The 19,128-nt window shown below is 44.2% G+C and overlaps 1 protein-coding gene across 2 annotated transcripts; it reads right to left on the reverse strand.

Annotated features, from left to right (window-relative positions):
* Positions 1 to 882: 882 nt before the first annotated feature.
* syce2 (synaptonemal complex central element protein 2) lies at positions 883 to 10,785 on the reverse strand. Of its 2 annotated transcripts, none has more exons than XM_080216600.1 (4): positions 10,672 to 10,785; positions 6,857 to 6,964; positions 4,352 to 4,566; positions 883 to 1,637 (listed from the first exon to the last, which is right to left on the reverse strand). In XM_080216600.1, the coding sequence occupies exons 2-4, from the start codon at positions 6,945 to 6,947 to the stop codon at positions 1,443 to 1,445; spliced, it is 501 nt and encodes a 166-aa protein (XP_080072726.1). In that variant the 5' UTR covers positions 6,948 to 6,964; positions 10,672 to 10,785; the 3' UTR covers positions 883 to 1,442. The 2 variants fall into 2 exon arrangements, with proteins under 2 accessions (XP_080072726.1, XP_080072724.1); XM_080216598.1 differs by having other exon boundaries at positions 4,352 to 4,571.
* Positions 10,786 to 19,128: the final 8,343 nt, after the last annotated feature.

Here is a 19,128-nt window from a genome sequence, read left to right on the forward strand (position 1 = left end):
ACTTGTTAAGATGTCGTACCCATTTTGTGCGGAAATGGGATATTATTCTTGAGGTCTTGCATGATATGTTTGTGACCAACCCACCAAGGTAACTCTGGACTATATGTTGCTTCAACACTCATGACTAATTTAAGATAATCAGTCCTAACTTGGCTCATTTACACTTGCTGAAAGTGAAATAAATTCACACACGAAGTCCCATTCCCTAAAAGCAAAAGAAAATGTTCAAGGTTTGAATTATCCGGGAGCTTGGGGAACCTATAGATCCCCAGTATTTTCTCCATGACAACACTGTGACAAATCAGAGTTGACATGCCAACCAATCAGCACCCATTTTTCCTGTAGTTTAAATTGTTGTAAAGGTTTGAAATTTGACATTCTTGCACTTGTCCTGATGAGTGCAAGACATAACTCCCTCTCGACAACATGGCTTTCTCTCTCTCTCTCTCGGCAACATGTCTCCCTCGATCTCTCTCTCGGCAACATGTATCTTTCTCTCCCTCTCTCTTTCTCTCACTTTCGGCAATATCTCTTTCTCTCTCTCGGCTGTGTGTCTCTCTCCTCTGCAATATTAAAGTTCTGTACTACCTAGTGACTCTGGTTATATTCCACAACACATATGCTTCTTAATGCAACCATCTTTAAAGCCAGCTATTACAGTCATCACCAAATATTTTGAAATGTGTAACCCTCCCTTATAGTCCTCACGTTACCATATCTCTGTAGCTTTTGTTGTGTGAGCGCGTGAGTGAATGCGTGCATGAGTGACTGCGTGAGTGAATGCGTGCATGAGTGAGTGCGTGAGTGAATGCGTGAGTGTGAGTGAACGCTTACGTGAGTGAATGCGTGAGTGAGTGAGTGAGAGAGAGAGAGAGAGAGAGAGAATGACTGAGTGTGTGTTTGGGGTAGCTGCACCCACTTATCTACAACTCCTTGACAACCTGGACAAGATTGGGCCCAGGCTGTGTGAGAATCCTGTCTCTGAATGTTCACCAGCCATTCCCCTGCACACAATGTTATATCAGCAATGCCTTTGTATTTTTCTTTAAGTTCAACTACCTCCAATGTAATTTTTAAACAAAAATTTATTTTACAATTGTTAGTACAGGAAAATCTGCCAAGCAGAACCATTGTATAATTCCACACTGAGCGAGTGTGAGTTAAATATCCAGCAGCAGGGGGCCCCAAGTTTACCCCTGTACAAGTGGATGGGTACCGAATAGGTTAAAATCAGGCCCTGGATCTTTGCAGAATTTCTGGTCCAAAGCTTAACTCTAATGCATTGCAAAAAAAAAATCCATTAATTGATAGAAAGCCAACTGGCCACCAAGAAATCTATCGTTATTGCTTCTTTCTCTACCTATGACATTGAACTCTTAAAGAAAGGAGAGAAAAGATGCAAATACTTATTCTGCAGAGCCCATTATGTTGGAAGACAACACTTATACTTCTGGCTGGGTACACATGTCCTTGTAAACCGTTGCCATGGCACTGCAGGTCTGTTTAAGTTCGGACTCTAAGCACCTGATCTTATCCAGAATGTTCAGCAACTCCTGCAGTGTGTCCTCAATCAACTTGTTCTCATTGTTGTAGATTTCAAACAAGCCTTCTTCTAACTTCTTGGAGAATTCTGAAACCTTAAAAATGGCAAAATGTTATTATACCTTCTCTCCAAATTTCTCCCTGGGTTTCACAGCCAACACCAAAAGCACTAAGGTGCATTGACCTTACCACTGCCAACATTCTTCTTGTGCCTCGCTTAGAAGTCTTGCAGCACAGAAAGAGGCCCTTCAGCCCATCGTGTCTGCATCAGCCGTTATCCATTCTAATCTCATTCACTCACATGACAAGTCTTCACATGCAAGTCATGATCATAAAATCCCTACAGTGCAGAAGGAGGCCATTCAACCCATCGGGTCTGCACTGACCACAATCCCATCCATGCCCTATCCCCATAACCATCCTAGCTAGTCCCCTGACACTAAGGGGCAATTTATCATAGCCACTCCACCTAACCCGCACATCTTTGGAGAAAACCGGAGCATCTGGAGGAAACCCACGCAGACATGGGGAGAACATGCAAACTCCACACAGACAAGCCAGGAATCAAATCTGGGTCCCTGGTGCTGTGAAACAGCCCTGCTAACCATTGTGCCACAGTGTCAGCCACCTCTTATTACACCTGTTCTCCAATTTTCTCCCTGGGTTTCACAGACAACTCTAAAAGCCTGGGCATTGATTTTACTGCTGCCAACACTCTTCTTTTGCCTCGCTTAGAAGTTTTGCAGCACAGAAAGTGGTCCTTCAGTCCATCATGTCTGTGCCAGCCATCAACCACCTATCCATTCTAATCTCATTCACTCACATGGCAAGTCTTCACATGCCAGTCTTAACAGTCTTAATCGTGACTGAGTGAGTGGCCATTATTTAGCTTGATGCCAATCCAGTTTTTAACTGACATCTGCACACAAACTTTCCAGAAGGGAAACTCTAGGCAGTGATTTGGAGGCAGGGAAAAGTGATCTTTCCTCTCCCTCAGCTCAGAATACTGAGGCCAATTACAATGGCTAAGATTAATAAACACAGAATCAGCTTGAAGTGGAATTGTTGGGATCCAGCCTAACTTCAAACTATACCTTGAGGTTTCTGATCTGGCCCTTAACACTTGTGCCCCTGTTTATATTCTAAAACACATATTTTTCTTCTCAATTTCAAACATCTTTAACTTATAGCCAGCTACTACAATCATTACTAAATATTTCAAAAGTGTTAACCTCCCTTTATAATCCTCAAGTTTCACAGTGTCTGCAGGGGAGTGTGTCTCTGTGTGTGTGTGTGTGTGTGTGTGTGTGTGTGAGATTTTGATTTATTATTGTCACATATGTTGGGATACAGTGAAAAATATTGTTTCTTGTGCGCTATACAGAAAAAACATACCGTTCATAGAGTTCTTTTATTCATTCCTTTCAATGGATGTGGGTGTCACTGGCTGGACCCAGCATTTGTTGGGAGGAGAAGGAAGGAGAGAGTGCAGACTATGGTGTTACATTCATAGCTAGGATGTAGAGAAAGATCAGCTTAATATATGAAAGGTCCATTCAAAAGTCTGATGGCAGCAGGGAAGAAGCTGTTCTTGAGTCAGCTGCACCACTTTACCAGTGAATTTTTGAAGGAGCTGCCACCTATTCATCTACAACTCCTTGACAGAGAAGGTGATGGCCCACTGGTATTATTGCTAGACTATTAATCCAGAAACTCAGCTAACGTTCTGGGGACTCCAGTTTGAATGCCACCATGGTAGATGGTGGAATTTGAATTCAATACAAAAATATCTGGAATTAAGAATCTACTGATGTTCATGTAACCATTGTCAATTGTCGGAAAAACCTATTTGGTTCACTAATATCCTTTAGGGAAGGAAATCTGTCATCCTTATCCAGTCTGGCCTATATGTCACTTCAGAGCCACAGCAATGTGAATGACTCTCAGCTGCCCTCCGGCAACTAGGGATGGGCAATAAATGCTGGCTCAGCCAGCGACACCCAGGCCCCATGAACGAATTAAAAAAAACATGGGCAAGATTGGGACCAGGCTGTGTGAGAACCATAACTCTGAATGTTCATTAGCCATTCCACTGCACACAACATTACGGCAACTTTGTATTTTTTTAAATGCCTGAAATGTTTTTAAACAAAACTTTATTTTACAATTATTTGTACTGGGAAGTCTGCCAAGCAGAAACTATTGTACAATTCCATACTGAGCCAGTGTTAATTAGTTAGATTGCTCTGTACATCGCCTAACCACAATGCTGTACAGTAGGTAAATGACCATCAGTGGCACACTGGTTAGCACTGCTGCCACACAGCGCCAGGGACCCGGGTTCAATTCCCAGCTTGAGTCACTGTCTGTGCAGAGTTCGCACATTCTCCCCACGTGCAACCGAGTGCTCCAGTTTCCTCCCACAGTCTAAATATTTGCAAGTTAGGTGGATTGGCTGTGCCAAATTGCCCCTTAGTGTCAGGGGCTTAGCAGGATAAATATATGGGGTCGCAGGGATAGGGCCTGGGTGGGATTGTTGTCGGTGCAGGCTTGATGGGCTAAATGGCACTGTAGGGATTCTATGACTATGCATTTTCAGTTACACTGGAACCTTTGCTGCATTGTGTGACACCCTTGCGGAGCAGCTGGTGAGTAACCTAGGCCATGCTTTACAGGGGTTACAGAATTCCATGAAGTGTAAAGTCCTGTGAAGGAAATAAATGCCTTGACTCACAAACACACAACATTCTTCACACAAGAAAAGCTGCCTTACAAAAATTAGAGGTTGGCTTCAGGAATGTATAAATACCTTTAGGATAAGAGTGTCCTTAAAGTTGCTCATCAACTTGTGGTCCTTTATCCTACTTTTGTTTATTTCGTTAACCAGCTGTTTTGTTCGTTCGCATAGCGTGTCGACGTTGGAGTCTGAGGCCGCAAAGCTGTTTGCGGGCTTGTTACTGAAATCGTGTGTGGAATTCTCAAAATCTGAGTTTGTTGTTGCTTCGTCCGCTAAACTATAGGATTCTGCTCTGTTACAGAGGAAACAAAATACAATGATAAAATAAGATCACAGATTGATCGTTGACTATGATGTCCGTAGGTAAATCATAACCAAAATAAAGGTAGGTACGCACAGGTGTGCCCCAAAACTTCCAACTACAATGTAGAAAATGGCTGCAACATCTGTCCTTTTCAGAAAATGGAATATCACCTCCCAGCATTTATAAATGCACATCTAGCCATCATCTTTAGTTCCTGTCCTCTGTGAGTAAAAGAGGGAGGTGGTTATCTAGTGGTATTGTCACTGGACTAGTAATCCAGAAACCCAGGGTAATGTTCTGGGGACCCGGGTTCAAATCCCAACACGGCAGATGGTGGCATTCAAATCCAATAAAAATGAACCTAAAAGTCTATTGATGACCATTGTCAATTGTTGTAAAAACCTATCTTGTTCACTAATGTCTTTTAGGGAAGAAAATCTGCCATCCTTACCCAGTCTGGCTTACATGTGACTCCAGATCTCCAGCAATGTGGTTGACTCTTCAAATGACCTCCTAGTAAGCTGTTCAGTTCAGGGGCAATTAAGGATGAACAATAAATGCTGGTCCAGCCCCCACCTCACATCCCATGAATGATCAAAAGAAGTTTTCAAGTTACCCAAGAAGTTTCCCATGAGAAAAACGAAACAACTTAACATAAACAAAATTCCAAATAAAGAGGGATTTGCCCAGGAATTGGATTGAATCATGAGCCGAACTGTATAAAGTCTATTTTATTTGGCTCAATTTGGTAGCCAAGAATATTCCCAAACATGAGTGGTCAAAAACCCATGGACAGATATTGAATTTGATGGTCAGCCATGATCAAAATGAATGGCAAAGCAGACTCAAAGGGCCGAATGGCCTGCTCCTGCTTCTAGTTTCTATGTAAATATAGCCCTGCATAATAAATACCCAGCGTTTTACTCCAGTTAATTACATCAATCTTCATTAAGCTTTAATCTCCTTTCCTAATCTTAACATCCACCAAAAATGGGAGCACTAAAGAAACAATCACCTCAGCAGGATTCACCACCTCTGTGCTACCTTCTCAAGTTTATACTTTTTAAAGTGGCACAAGTAAAAATTTGGAACTCTATCAGTAACCAATCAATCTCCGTTTGATTGTTTTTTAAATCATGAAACATGGTGTGTGTGTGTCGCTGGATGGTTAGCAATTAATGCCCTTTCCTAGTTGCCTGAGGGCAGTTAAGAATCAACCACATTGCTGCGGCTCTGGAGTCACATGTAGGCCAGACCGGGTAAGGACGGCAGATTTCCTTCCCTAAAAGACATTAGTGAACCAGATGGGTTTTCCCAACAATCGACAATGACCTTCATTGTCTGTGTGGGAGTCTGCGTGTTCTCCCCCTGTCTGCGTGGGTTTCCTCCAGGTGTTCTGGTTTCCTCCTATAGTCTGAAAGACGTGCTGGTTAGGGTATACTGGCTGTGCTAAATTCTCCCTCAGTGTACCCAAACTGGCACCTCAGTGTGGCGACTAGGGGATTTTCACACTAACTTCATTGCAGTGTTAACGTAAGCCTACTTGTTACAATAAATAAATAAACTTAAACTTATGGTCATCAGTAGATTCTTAATTCCAAATATTTTTTATTGAATTCAAATTCCACCATCTCCTCTGGCGGAATTCGAACCTGGATCCCCAGAACACTGCGTGAGCTTTATGACTTCTTAAGTTTTAAAAGGTTCCTCAGCTGCTCATAGCTATATCAACCATCATATATTCCCAGCATCTAGGCTTGCTCTTGTGTGAATAACAGGAAAGCCCTTTAGACACACCCAGGTATAACTCAAGTGGATAATCTAGGCCAGGTGGCCCACAAAACAGTGGCACAGTGGTTAGCAGTGCTGCCTCACAGCGCCAGGGACCCAGATTCACTTCACTGTCTGTTAGGAGTTTGCACGTTCTCTCCCGGAGTCTGTGTGGGTTTCCTCCGGGTGCTCAGGTTTCCTCCCACAGTCCAAAGATGTGCGGGTTAGGTTGACTGGCCGTGCTAAATTGACCTTAATGTCAGGGGGATTAGCAGGGTAAATACATGGGGTTATGGGAATAGGGCCTGGGTGGGATTGTGGTCAGTGCAGACTCAATGGGCTGAATGGTCTCCTTCTGCACTGTAGGGATTCTATAGAAAGTGCAAGCAATGCACCCAAACAACAGCCAAAAGAAAACGTTCCAGCACTACTGATATAACCATTGTGGATCATGTTTGCCTTCCATTCTCCCACTAATAACAGAATAGCAACTCCTTCATCACCTTGACTCCCCCTCTGTGTAGGGATTCTTCCTGCAGCCACTGGTCTGTGGTGTGCTTTCATTGACGCCTCCCAGCTTTTGATCGCTGTCATAATCCTTGTCAGCCATCCTGATGTGAAACAGTACACAGAATTTTACCAGTTTGCTAAAGTTAAAAGTTAGAGTTTATTTATTAATCACAAGTAAGGCTTACATTAACACTGCAATGAAATTACTGTGAAATTCCCCTAGTCGCCACAGCCTGGCGCCTGTTCGGGTCAATGCACCTAACCAGTACATCTTTTAGACTGTGGGAGGAAACCCATGCAGACATGGGGAGAACGTGCAAACTCCACACGGACAGTGGGTGACCTGAGGTTGGAATCAAACCCGTGTCCCTGGCACTGTGAGGCAGCAGCGCTAACCAGTGTGTCCCCCATCATCAGATTTAATCAAAACACACTGTTGATTCAATTACATTTTTCATCAAATTTAGTCCTTTCATAGAAGGCCCTTCGGCCCACATTATTGTGCCGCATATGACACCAAATTAAACTCATCCCTTCATCCATATCCCTCTATGCCTTGCATATTCATGAGCTTATTAAAAGCCCTTAAGTACCCCTATGGTCTAAAAGCTCCTATTGAATTTGCCTCCACCACAGGTCCTGGAGCGTGCTCCAGGTAGAACATAGAACAGTACAAATTCTCAGGACTGCAAACCCAAGTCCTATCCTCAACTCTCAGTCCTGATGAAATTTATTTATTTTGTTTATTCATTAATGTCACAAGCAGCCTTACATTAACACTGCAATGAAGTTACTGTGAAAATACCCTAGTCGCCGCACTCCAGCGCCTATTCGGGTACACAGATGGAGAATTCAGCACGGCCAATGCATCTAACTAGCACATCTTTATAGAATCATATAATCCCTACAGTGCAGAAGGAGGCTATTGTGTGGAGTTTGCACATTCATGTCTGCGTGGGTTTTCTCCAAGTGCTCCAGTTTCCTCCCACAATCCAAAGATATGCAGGTTAGGTTGATTGGCCATGCTAAATTGACCCTTAGTGTAGGGGGAACTAGCAGGGTAAATATGTGGGGTTGTGGGGATAGGGCTTGGTGGAATGTTGTCAGTGCAGGTTCAATGGGCCAAATGGCCTCCTTCTGCATTGTAGGGATTATATGATTCTATAAAGGTGTGCTGGTTAGGTGCAGAAAAGATTTACTGGGACACTACCAGGACTTGATGGTTTGAGTTATAAGGAGAGGTTGGATAGACTGGGACTTCTTTCTTTTGAACATAGGAGGCTGAGGGGTGACCTTATAGAAGTTATAAAATAATGAGGGGCACAAATCAGCTAGATAGTCAATATCTTTTTCACAGGTAGGGGAGTCTAAAACTAGACAGCATAGATTTAAGGTGAGAGGGGAGAGATATAAAAGTGTCCAGAGAGGGGCAATTTTTTTCATACAGCGGGTGATTTACATTTGTTTGATTTGTAGCCCAACTGGGGCCAGTGGAAATTTTGAATCAAACCATTCCTCTACGACAAACTCAATAGACCTATAATCCCCTTGTCCAGGATAGAAATTAGGAAACACCTCTGCTCAAGGAGGGTGGCAGAAGTTTGGAACTCTCTTCCATAAACTGCAATTGATACCAAATCTGTAACTGATAAGTTTCTGTTAACCCAAAGGTGACACAGTGGTTAGCACTGCTGCCTCACAGTGCCAGGGACCCTGGTTCAATTCCGGCCTCGGCTCACTGTCTATGTAGAGTTTGCACGTTCTCCCCGTGTCTGCACGGGTTTCCTCCAGGTACTCTGGTTTCCTTCCACACTCCAAAGATATGCAAGTTAGGTTGATTGGCTAAGTTAAATTTCCTGTAGTGTCAGGGGGATTAGCAGGGTAAACGTGTGGGGCATGGGAATAGGGTCTGGGTGGGATTGTGGTTGATACAGACTTGATGGACCAAATGGCCTCCTTTTATACTGCAGGAATTCTATGAGTCTATCTTAAAGGACATGGGATGGCTTGGTGGCACAGTGATTAGCACTGCTGCCAAGTAGCGCCAGGGACATGGGTTCGATTCCCAGCTTGGGTCAGTGTGTCTGCATGCGTTTCCTCTGGCTGCTCTGGTTTCCGTCCACAGTCCAAAGATGTGTGGGTTAGGTAGATTGGCTGTGTAAAATTAATGTCAAAGAGACTAGCTAGGGTAAGTGCATGGGTTATGGGAATAGGGCCTGGGTGGAATTGTGGTCAGTGCATACTCAATGGGCTGAATGGCCTCCTTCTGCACTCTAGGATTCTTTGGGACAAAGGCTGTTATATGGATTTGGGTCACAGGTCAAACATAAAATGGAAGAACAGGCTAGAGGGGCTAATTAGCCTCCTCCTGTTCCTAACAGCATTTCAGGGTATAACTGATGATTGACTGGCCAGCCTGGAGAGATAGAAATAGCAATAAGAGCTGGATTTTCTTGCGATCAGCTGTAGATTACTTTGCCACGATATAAAACTTTGATTATACCTGATTACATCACAACTTAGACCTAACACAGATTTGAAGTTAAATGCTGCAGAAGTCTTAAGGCAATTCTTAATATTGGCAAAGTTCACTTTTTAACTTTGTAAAATGCAAAACACACTGACTACTTTAATACTTGTAATTAGTTTACTGCATGCAGATGTACCATACCATATCCTATTGCAACTGTAACAAGAGTTTTGATAATAATTTTGGTAAGCCAAGCAGCTAAGTAATATGTGGGCTGGCTGACCCAAGGTTGTCTGTCACCACCCATCCAACTAGGGCAGTGACAACCTTGGCTAGTGAGAGAATTGCATAAAAAGCCCTCCATCTCAGTTGGCCACAAGGTTGAAGTAGGGCTTATTCACAAATCTCTAACCCAAGAATAAGATTAAATACATTTGATACAAGCGGAATTATTTATAGTTATAACTAGTTATAAAAAAACTAAATCATTCATATATTATTAGAACTGTCATCAAATTCAAATGGTTAAAAACAAGAAAATATTTACACTTTGGGCACCAAGGGAGCGCACAGCTCTCACAGTCAATGTTGTGAGCAATCAGCACACGCCTCACTTCACGCACCCTTGCTTTACATGCGAATCGCTTCAGTCACACCAGTAGGAAAAAAAAACTACAGGGGTGTAAACCAACAGAATGTGGCAATCCTGCACTGGGCAACGGTCAACTAAATGTCCCATGGGCTACACTCAAAACCCTGATGGGCCGAATGGTAGTCCTAGGCCACAGGTTGCTCATCATTGACCCCGAGGGTGGAATATGCATGGCACTGGGTTATCCTTGAAACGATGTAGAGATGCCAGTGTTGGACTGGGGTAAACACAGTAAGAAGTCTCACAACACCAGGTTTAAGTCCAACCAATTTATCTGATAGTAACCCCACAAGCTTTCGGAAACAGTATTCCTTCGTCAGGTGTGTGGAAGGTTCCATGTGCTAACCCACACATCTTTGGATACTAAAAGGGAATTTAGCATGGCCAATCCACCTAACCTACTCATCTTTGGTCACTGAGGGGCAATCTAGCACAGCCAATCCACCTAACTTACACATCTGTGGAACAGCCCAGTGAAATGCATTGTCTGGGTCAGTCAATACAAACCTACAGGGACTTTCTTGACCCTTCAGGGCCCCTCTGCACTGACCCACCCAGGGACATGGGACTTATATTAAACTCTGAGTGAGGTATATTCTTGTTGTGTTGCTAAATTATTGAAATGCAACTAATTCCTATTGTTTGCCATTGCATTCCCAACTGAAACCATTTGTCTGGTACCTTACCTTTCTAGTTAATTCTTTTTTAAACAAGGTGTGTGTGGAGGGCACAGGACATTAAGCAGTTTGTGAGGCGCTGGCCTCCTGCCTCTGGCTGCCCAGGCCCGTTGCTAAGGGCCGCACCCGCCTAGCGACTAGCCCCGCCCTCACGTGACCGCGAAGCCGGCCCCGCCCTCTTCTGTGACGTCAGGTCCCCGTGCGCAGGCGCGGCGTCTCATTCAGAAGCTGCAGCGTTTTCCCGCGCTCCAACGATCCACGTGGAGCCATCCCAGCGCAACGGAGAGTAACTATTTGAGTTGGGAAGGTCCTCTTTCCATTCTCTTTCTACCCACTCTATCTGTCTTGGGGAAACCAAATGAATGGCATCACCTGCAAGGTTATTTTTTAACCCACCTTGTAGAATTATAATAAGTTTTGAAGTGTATTTATTAGGGTCACAAGTAGGCTTACATTAACACTACAATAAAGTTACACTACAATAACGTTACTATGAAAAATTGATTTGATTTGATTTATTATTGTCACGTAATAACATACAGTGAAAAGTATTGTTTCTTGCGCACCATACAGACAAAGCATACCATTCATAGAGAAGGAAAAGAGAGAGTGCAGAATGTAGTGTATAGTCTGGAAATTTGGCATGTCAGCTACGACTCTCACCAACGTTTACAGATACACCATAGAAAGCATTCTTTCTGGTTGTATCACAGCTTGGTATGGCTCCTGTTCTGCCCAACACCACAAAGAACTACAAAAGGTCGTGAATGTAGCCCAATCCATCACGCAAACCAGCCTCCCATCCATTGACTCTGTCTGCACTTCCCACTGCCTCGGCAAAACAGCTAGCATAATTAAGGACTCCGTGCACCCTGGATATTCTCTATTCTACTTCCTTCCTTTGGGAAAAAGATACAAAGGTCTGGGTCACATGCCAACTGACTCAAGAATAGCTTCTTCTCTGCTGCTGTCAGACCTTTGAATGGACTTATCCTGCATTAGTTAATCTTTCTCCACAGCCTAGCTATAACTGTAACACTACGTTCTGCACTGTCTTGTTTCCTTCTCAATGAACGGTATGCTTTGTCTGTATAGCGTGCAAGAAACAATTTTTCACTGTATGTTTATACGTGTGACAAAAATCAAATCAAAATAGCTAGGTTTCGGTGCATGGGGTGCATGGGGCCCTTAAACATGCTGGCTGCTTTTCCTGAGGCAGCACAAGTGTAGACATGTCTCATGAATGAATCCCCTAGTCGCCATACCCCGGTGCCTGTTCGGGTACACTGAGGAAGAATTTAGCATGGCCAATGCATCTAACCAGCACGACTTTCGGACTGTGGGAGGAATCTGGAGCACTCAGAGGGAACCCACGCAGACACAGGGAGAATGTGCAGACTCCACACAAATAGTAATCTAAGCCGGGAGTCAAACCCAGGTCCCTGGCGCTATAATACAGCAGTACCAACCACTGTGCTCTCAACTGCCCTCTGAAATGGCCTAGCAAGCCATGTAGTTCAATGATGACTCGTGCGGGATGGGTAATAAATGCTGATGTGTAGATGCCAGCGTTGGACTGGGGTAAACACATTGGACTGGGGTAAAATGCTGGCCAGCCAACGACAATCATGTCTCACAAATGTTTTTTTTAAATTGTGACAATAGATAGTCAATTTCCTTCTTTTTATCTGATAGTTAGGCAGATCTGATGGGTGTTTACATTGACATGTTTATTGTTGACATGTTTGGCAAGATAAATAGATTCGCATTCTAATCAGTAATCTCTAAACTGTCTGTGCTTTATATGCTCTGTCTGAGGCCAGAACTCTCCATTCACCTGACGAAGAGGGAAACCTCGAAAGCTTGTGAGTCTATTATCAAATAAATCGGTTGGACTAAAACCTGGTGTTGTCAGACTTTTTACTAAAGATAAATAGACCCAGAGATTTTAATTGAAGCAATCACTTTTAAAAGTGTATTTATTCAGGGGATATGGATGCTGCTGACAAGGTCAGTACTTACTTATTGCCCTTGTGAAGATGGTGGTGAGCTGCCTTCTTGAACCTCTGCAATCCAGATGAAGGTAGACCCGCAGTGCTCGTTTCGTTCATACATGCTTGGCTTATGGAGCCATTTAACAGTCCAGCACATTGCCTTAGAGTCACATGTAGGCTGGACTAGGTAAGAATGATGTGGAGATGCCGGTGTAGGACTGGGGTAAACACAGTAAGGAGTCTCACAACACCAGGTTAAAGTCCAACAAGTTTATTTGATAGTAAACCCACAAGCTTTTGGGGTTTGCCCCGTTGTCAGGTGAGTGGAGAGTTCTAGTCTCAGAGCATATAAAGGCACACACAGTTTACAGAATACTGATTAGAATGCAAGTCTTTACAGCTAACCAGTTCTTAAAGGTGCAGACAATGTGAGTGGAGATAGCATAGGTTAAAAAGATGTGTATTGTCTCCAGTCAGGACATTAAGTGAGACAGTAGTGAGTCACGGTGGCACAGCGCTTAGCACTGCTGTCTCACAGCGCCAGGGACCGGGGTTTGATTCCCAGTCTCAGGTCAATGTGTGGAGTCTGCACATTCTCCCCATGTCTGCATGGGTTTCCTCCGGTTGCTCCGGTTCCCTCCCACATTCCGAATGACGTGCTAGTTAGGAAAATTGTCCCGAACAGGCGCTGGAGTGTGACGACTAGGGGGAATTTCACAGTAATGTCAATGCAGTGTTAATGTAAGCCCTACTTGTGACTAATAAATGTCCTTCACCATTATTGATACTAGTTTTCAGAACATTAGCTGACTTCTTGGATTGACAACCTAGTGATCATGGCACTCTGTCGTCACCCCCGCCCCCCCCGCCCCCTGCCCACCAATTGATCCAACCGTATATGGAACAGATGTGACTCCGACTATGAGTAACGAATTTCATATGGGCTATTTAAACTGCACAATTTAAAAAGCTTAAGTAGAGTTTCATTTCAGAGGAACGGTTTCCACCGCTTCTTTACAATCTGACCTCTTTATTCATGCTTACAGCATGAGTTGTGCCACGGAAATTAAAGGTGTATGAAGTTTCCTCTCTCTCGCTCTCTCTGCCAATCGATAGCCTGCGAAGATCTTGTGTCATGTTGATCGATGGAAGCTTCCAGAACAATCCTGCCTGACTGGATGTGTCAGTGCTGGCAGCTGCTGCAACTGCAGCATCAAGCCACTGGAGGGAGTGGGGTTGCGGAATGAGCTATTCGACCAGATGCGCAATATCAGTATCAGCAGTGAGCTGTGGTATATTTGGCTTAGCAACCTGCATCATTTACAGAGTGAATTCAGGTGTTAAAGAACATCCTTTTAAAGAAACAAAGCACGTTTTTCTCCTCCTGAGACCCGGACACGACAAAGGAAAGATGTGCATTTATCTAGCATCCTTCACCTCCTTAGGTTTTCCCAACACACCCCACAGCTAATGAGGTACCTTTTAAAGGTATGGTCACTGCTATGTATATATGGACGGCATGATGGCAAGCTGCCATCTTGGATCTCTGCAATCCAGATGAACGTAGCCCCGCAGTGCTCATTTCGTTCATATTTGCTCGGCTTATGGAGTCATTTGAGAGTTAAGCACTTTGCCATCTATGCCTCCCATTCTCCGACATTGGGTAGTGGAAATGGTGGCTGAAGTGGAATATAATGTAGGAAATTGTGAAGTTGTGCCCTTCGGTAGGAAGGATAAAGGAGCTGAATATTATCTAAATGGTGAAAGACTGCAGAAAGCTGCGGCACAGAGGGATTTGGGGGCGCTCATGCATAAATCACAGAAAGCTAGCATGCAAATTCAGCAGGGAATAGGGAAGGCAATGGGATGTTAGTCTTTGCATTAAGTTGATCTTTCTCTACACCCTAGCTATGACTAACACTACATTCTGCACTCTCTCCTTTCCTCCTCTATGATTGGTATGCTTTATCTGCATGGCGTGCAAGAAACAATACTTTTCACTGTATGTTAATACATGTGACAATAATACAAGTCAAATCAAAAATAAGGAAGTCTCGCTAAAACTATACAAGGCACTAGTTGGACCACACCTTCAATACTGTGAACAGTTCTGAAAACTGGCATTGGAGGCAGTACAGAGACTGGGTCCAGGTTCACTGGGTCAATCCTGGATATGAAGGGATTTTCTTATGATGAGAGATTGAGTAGGTTGGGTCTGGATTCAATGGAGCTGAGAAGAATGAGACGTGACCTTATTGAGACATATCGGATTCTCAGGGGGATTGACAGGGTCGATGCCGAGGGGCTGTTTCCCCTTGTGGGAGAGTCTGGGAGCAGGGGGCATCATCTCAGAGTAAGGGGATCACCCATTTCAGACTGAGATGGGGAGGAATTTCTTCTCTCAGAGGGGAGTGAATCTGTGGAATTCTTTCCCACAGAGGGATGTGGAGGCTGGGGCGTTAAGTAAGTTCAAGGCTGAGATAGACAGGTTTTTAATCAGTAAGGGAATGCAGGGTTATGGGGATAAGGTGGGAAAGTGGAGTTGAGGATTTCATATCAGTCATGAACTCATTGAATGGCAGAGCAGACTGATGGGCCAAATGGCCTACTTCTGCTCTATCTCTTATGGTCTTGTGAATCTACCCTCCTTTGTTCATGGAGTGAAAGGTCAAATCACAGAATCATAGATCATACAGAATCTTACAGTGCAGAAGGAGGCCATTTGGCCCATCGGGTCTGCATTGACCACAATCCCACCCAGGCCCACTCCCCATGACCTCATGCATTTATCCTAGCTAGTTCTTCTGACACTAAGGGGCAAATTAGCATGGCCAATCCACCTAATCTGCACATCTTTGGAATGTGGGAGGAAACCAGAGCTCCTAGAAGAAGCCAACGCAGACACGGGGAGAACGTGCAAACTCCGCAATCACTCAAGCCAGGAATCGAACATGGGTCCCTGGCGCTGTCAGGCAGCAGTGTTAACCACCGTGCCACCATTCCGCAAATGTAGCCCCCTCCAGGTGCTGCCCTTGTGACTTCAGCACAAGCTGAGAATTTCTGTTCCATCAGATTCAGGGCCAACAACATGTGGCCACATGGAGCTAAGGGCTAATATCTCAGACTCCTTCCAATTGTTATTGGGTCTTAGTCTTTCTTTACAAAGTTCACAAACAATATCTCACACACAAGTTAGAACCATAGAATCTCTAAAGTGCAGAAAGAGGCCATCAGGCCTATTGAGTCTGGACCAATTTTCCAAAAGAACATCTTACCCATGTCCTCCCTATCCCCTAAACCCGCACATTCCCCATGGCTGATCCACCTAACCCTACACATCTTTGGTCACTAAGGGGCAATTTAGCATGGGTCAATCCACCTAATCCACAGGTTTTTAGACACTAAGGGGCAATTTAGCATGGTAAATCCACCCAACCTGCACATCTTTGGACTGTGGGAGGAAACCGGAGCACCCGGAGGAAAGCCACTCAAACACAGGGAGAATGTGCAAACTCCACACAGACAGTGACCCAAGGCCAGAATTGAACCCAGATCCCATTCCTGGCACTGTGAGGCAGCAGTGCTAGCCACTGTGTCACCATGCTGCTTTAAAGAAGTTATGAACCAGATGTATTTTAATGACAACCATTTTATGGTCAGATTTAGACTTCAAATTCGATATTTATTGAATTTTTATTTTACCATCGGCCCTGTTGAGTCACACGGACACAGTTTGGAGTGGCTTGTAAGGGAGGGTTAATATGACTTCATAGTATGGGTTTATAAGCATCTTCTCCACACTTTTCTGTGACATTGGCTTATAGCCTGGAATCCAGTGCAATTTTATCTTGCTATTTTTCGCCAGGTTATCTCCTTTCCAAGCTTCTCACCAGCCTTAAAGAAGCTGACTCATAGCTATAGTTAGTTCAAGACCGGGCCATCGATCGTCTTCCTCCGGCTGTTCATGAAGCCTTGAATAAGTGAATATTTACATTGGCAATAAAGGTACTGCGAGGAAAATGTTGCGATTGCTGGTAATCTGGAATAAAAATAGAAAACATGCAAGGACTCAACGGATCAGGTAGCATCTGAGAGAGAGAAAAACACAGAGTTAACAGAGCCTCTTAGTGTGCAAAGGTGCAGGTTAGGTGGATTGGCCATGCTAAATTGCTCCTTAATGTCCAAAGATGTGCAGACCTCGGATCACTGTCTGTGCGGAGTCTGCACGTTCTCCCCGTGTCTGCATGGGTTTCCTCCAGTTTCCTCCCACAGTCCAAAGATGTGAGGGTTAGGTGGACCGGCCATGATAAATGTGTGGGGTTACTGGGTTGGGGCAAGGAAGAGAGATTGGGTGAAATATTGGGTCAAAGAGTCGGTGCAGCCTCGATGGGCTGAATGGTCTCTTCTGCACTGTCAGGATTCTATGGTGGTTCTGTGAAAATCCATCAATGCCAGTTGTCAAATCATCCTTGGCCTCAGTATCATTTTTGCAGGATATGTGCGGGAGTAGGTGGGAGGGATTGGGCGGGGTGGGGTGGGGGGAGTTGGTGGTGAGGCAAGAAAGTTTGTGTGAAGAGTTGCTTCCTGACAATAACCTGGTTCTAATTCTAATATTAAGGTTGTTCTGGACTCAGCCACCAGAGGTATTATTTCCTTCTATCTGCCTTTAGCCATTTGAAACACAGCTTGTCTCGCATCGATCTCGTTGGTGAATGAAACAAGAACATTTTTTGCGAGTGGCAATGTGAAAGGAGAATTGCAGGAAGTGTGTGCAGGGCATCAGGTTTTTCCTTGGCATCACTCACTGAAGTGAAAGGTATGGGCCATCGACGTGAATGAAGCTGGTTTACAGCCAAGCGATTAACCCCCATCAAGCTTAACTTGACCTTTTATAGATCACTGGATGAAGAGGTGGATCGGATGATTAGCAAAATTACTGACGACACAAAGATAAGAAATGAGGGGAGGCAGTCGTGTGGTCACTACATTGGTAATCCAGAGATCCAAGGGATTGCTCTGGGGACCCGGGTGCAAATACAGACAAAGCAAACCATTCATAGAAAAGGAAAGGAGAGAGAGAACAGAATGTAGTGTTACAGTCATAGTCAGGGTGTAGAGAAATATCAACTTAGTGCGACGTAGGTCTATTCAAAAGTCTGATGCCAACAGGGAAGGAGCTGTTCTTGGGTCAGTTGATACGTGACCTCAGACTTTGTGTCTTTTTCCTGATGGAAGAAAGTGGAAGAGAGAATATCTGGGGTTCGTGGGATTCTTGATTATGCTGGCTGCTTTACCAAGGCAGCGGGAAGTGTAGATGGAGTCAATGGATGGGTGGCTGGTTTGAGTGATGGATTGGGCTACATTCATGACCCTTTGTAGTTTCTTGCAGTCTTGGACAGAGCAGGAGCCATACCAAGTTGTGATATAACCAGGAAGAATGCTTTCTATGGTGCACCTGTAAAAGTTGGTGAGAGTCATAGCTGACATGCTAAATTTCCTTAGTTTTGTTTAAGAAGTGGCGTTGGTTGGTGGCATGAAGGGGACCAGGACAGGTTGTTGGTGATTTGGACACTTAAAAACTTGAAGCTCTCGACCATTTTTACTTGTACATTTTACATTTCAATGTAGACAGGAGCATGTTCTCCACTACACTTCCTGAAGTTGATGAAAATCTCCTTCGTTTGTTGACATTGAGGGAAGAGTTACTGTCATCGCACCAGTTCACCAGATTCTCTATCTCATTCCTGTACTCTGTCCTAACTAACCCCAATCACAAATATCCATCCCATTCACTCTCATTCACATATCTTTAAACCCATTTTTTGCACCCACGTGTTGTGTGAAGTTTCCGCCTCATATACCAAAGAAAGTTTTGATGGTATTTGTAAAATTATGAGGGGTATGGATAGGGTAAAGAGTTGGAAGCTTTTTCCTAGGGCAGAAATGACAATTAAAAGGGGGTACAAGTTCAAGGTGGGGGGGGGGGGAAGGTTTGCTGCAGATGTGTGGGGGAAGTTTTTTTACACTGGTGGAATGCACTGCCAGATGAGGTGGTTGAGGCAGATGTGTTAGTGACATTTAAGACTTATCTGGATAGGCACATGAAGAGATGGGGAATAGAGGGTTACAGGCCCAGATAGGACAATGTGATTGATGCAGGCTTGGAGGGCTGAACTGCTATACTGTTCTTTGTCTGTTCTTGGAAATAAATACTTGCATTTCTATGCTACCTCCCACATCCACAGGATGTCCCAAGTGTTTTTACAGTCAGTGGAGCACTTTTGAAGCCACTGTTGTAATGTAGGAAACATGATAATCTATGGCAAACTCCCACAAAGGTCAATGTGGTAACTCTTTGTCAAAATAGGAGGCTTTTACATGCATCTGAGAGGGCAGACAAGGCCTTAATGACAGCAACCCCAACAATGCAGCACTTCCTCTGCCCTGCAGTGGAGTGTTGGCCTAAATTTCA

The sequence above is a fragment of the Carcharhinus amblyrhynchos genome, chromosome 33, assembly GCF_965287045.1.
Source record: "Carcharhinus amblyrhynchos chromosome 33, sCarAmb.v2.hapA, whole genome shotgun sequence".
Taxonomy (NCBI): domain Eukaryota; kingdom Metazoa; phylum Chordata; class Chondrichthyes; order Carcharhiniformes; family Carcharhinidae; genus Carcharhinus; species Carcharhinus amblyrhynchos.

What these genes read in the sequence shown, in the direction of transcription:
- syce2 (XM_080216598.1), bottom strand. Translation starts at nt 6,963, where the DNA reads ATGGCTGACAAGGATTATGACAGCGATCAAAAGCTGGGAGGCGTCAAT. An exon ending in TACACAGAGGGGGAGTCAAG is followed by an intron (nt 4,572 to 6,856) that starts GTGATGAAGGAG and finishes CCTCTGTAACAG; the next exon opens with AGCAGAATCCTATAGTTTAG. An exon ending in AGGACACTCTTATCCTAAAG is followed by an intron (nt 1,638 to 4,351) that starts GTATTTATACAT and finishes GCCATTTTTAAG; the next exon opens with GTTTCAGAATTCTCCAAGAA.